At 46.1% G+C, this 1,542-nt stretch overlaps 1 protein-coding gene across 1 annotated transcript; it reads right to left on the reverse strand.

The window, feature by feature from the left end:
- Positions 1-894: 894 nt before the first annotated feature.
- LOC115134916 (anaphase-promoting complex subunit CDC26-like) lies at positions 895-1,193 on the reverse strand. The gene has a single exon (XM_065023306.1). It carries the CDS (start codon positions 1,189-1,191, stop codon positions 895-897), a length of 297 nt encoding a protein of 98 aa, XP_064879378.1. The 5' UTR covers positions 1,192-1,193.
- Positions 1,194-1,542: the final 349 nt, after the last annotated feature.

Consider the following 1,542-nt stretch of genomic DNA (forward strand, 5'->3'; position numbering starts at 1 on the left):
CTCCGCTGATAGCCAGGTGTAGCAGTGGTAATCATTCACAGCCAGGTGCTTTCAGGTGAGGGCGAAGGACACTGTGTACCTTGTCCCCTAGCTAACTAGCAGCCTCCTTCCTCCTTCTAGTGGAGTTTTTCAGCGGTTGGCATCCACCGTTGGTGCATTACCGCCACCTACTGTGCTGGAGTGTTGGCCAGAGACAGTGCTAGCTGCCTCAATGGCTGTGGGCGCGGCATGTAGTAAATGGTGCATAGTGGGCGCAGCATCTAGTGGGTGCGGCATGTAGTAACCACAGTCTGCAGATATACATTATTGTTATTTTCCAGACACATTACATTTGGAGCTCGAGGTGATTTAGCCCTCCAATCGCTAGAGGGCATCCGAAGTTTAGGGGTGTCCGAAGTTGGGTGACAATTAGCTAAGTTAGCTAGCACCACTATCTCTTGCTTGCTAGCTATGCATTGTTTTTTTATCATTCAAGAACTGTATTTGTTTGATTCTGTTGCAGTCTCCTGTCCTTGACATAATGTGGCCTTGAAGGCAAATAAAAGTACAATCATACCATTGTAAGTAATGGCTGATTTAGTTAAAGTCCATTCAGTTAATCCATCTTTCCACAGATGCTACCAAGTCTGGATGTTTGTAATAAAGGAGGGAAACCATTGTACACGACACCTGCCATCAAACATGACATTGTACAAAAGGCCACCCTTTGCATCGCAAGTCATAACTTTTCAGGTAAATGCAGCAACATTACTTTAGACTTATGAATGCAATATGATCCTCAAAGTACACATTTCTTTGTAGAGATATACTTCTCAGGTAAACAAATACCCCTGACCATGTCAAGAGCACAGTCACGGTGCCAACCACACACCAATGCAGGAGGGGCCAACCATTTTAGCTGTCTGTAATGTGTCCATTAGGAACCCAAAATTGCAGGTTTCCAAAGAGCGATGGCAAGGTTTTGGGTTTAGGATGGGGCTTGTAGCCTATTCTCTCATTGATCATCTGTTCCCGTGTCTTCCCATCCCCTGTTCCACTACCGGCTGCCACCATGTCACTCGACATCGCCACGCCAACAACATCCACCTCATCTCGCTGTTTCTTCCGACTCTCAAGCTCTTTCTTGACACTCTCAAACTCCTCCGTGTCATCCAACTTCAGCTCCAGACGGGTGGGCTTTCTGCGCAGCATCTTCTACCACTAATGTTAGATTTTGTTGTTGTTTATTTTGGATAGTAGCTAGCCACGCTCTGTAGAATCCGCCATCCTAGCTATGCATAGTTGGGGGCACAGTGGGGCAGCTCGTGCTCATGTCGTGCCACTACGGGTGTGAATGGCTAGCTAGTGGCAATACTATCTAACAAAACACCAAACATTGTTTGGACTGTGTAGAGCAGGGCTCTCAGACACTGTTCCTAGTTACCTAGTCAGTAACCTAACGTAGCAGGCGTATCTAGTCTGTTACCTACCCTTTTTTTAATAAACTCTCATTGTTATTGTGGCCTGCACATCTTACCTTTTTTCACAGCTGTCACAAATCCT

The sequence above is a fragment of the Oncorhynchus nerka genome, linkage group LG10, assembly GCF_034236695.1.
Source record: "Oncorhynchus nerka isolate Pitt River linkage group LG10, Oner_Uvic_2.0, whole genome shotgun sequence".
NCBI lineage: Eukaryota > Metazoa > Chordata > Actinopteri > Salmoniformes > Salmonidae > Oncorhynchus > Oncorhynchus nerka.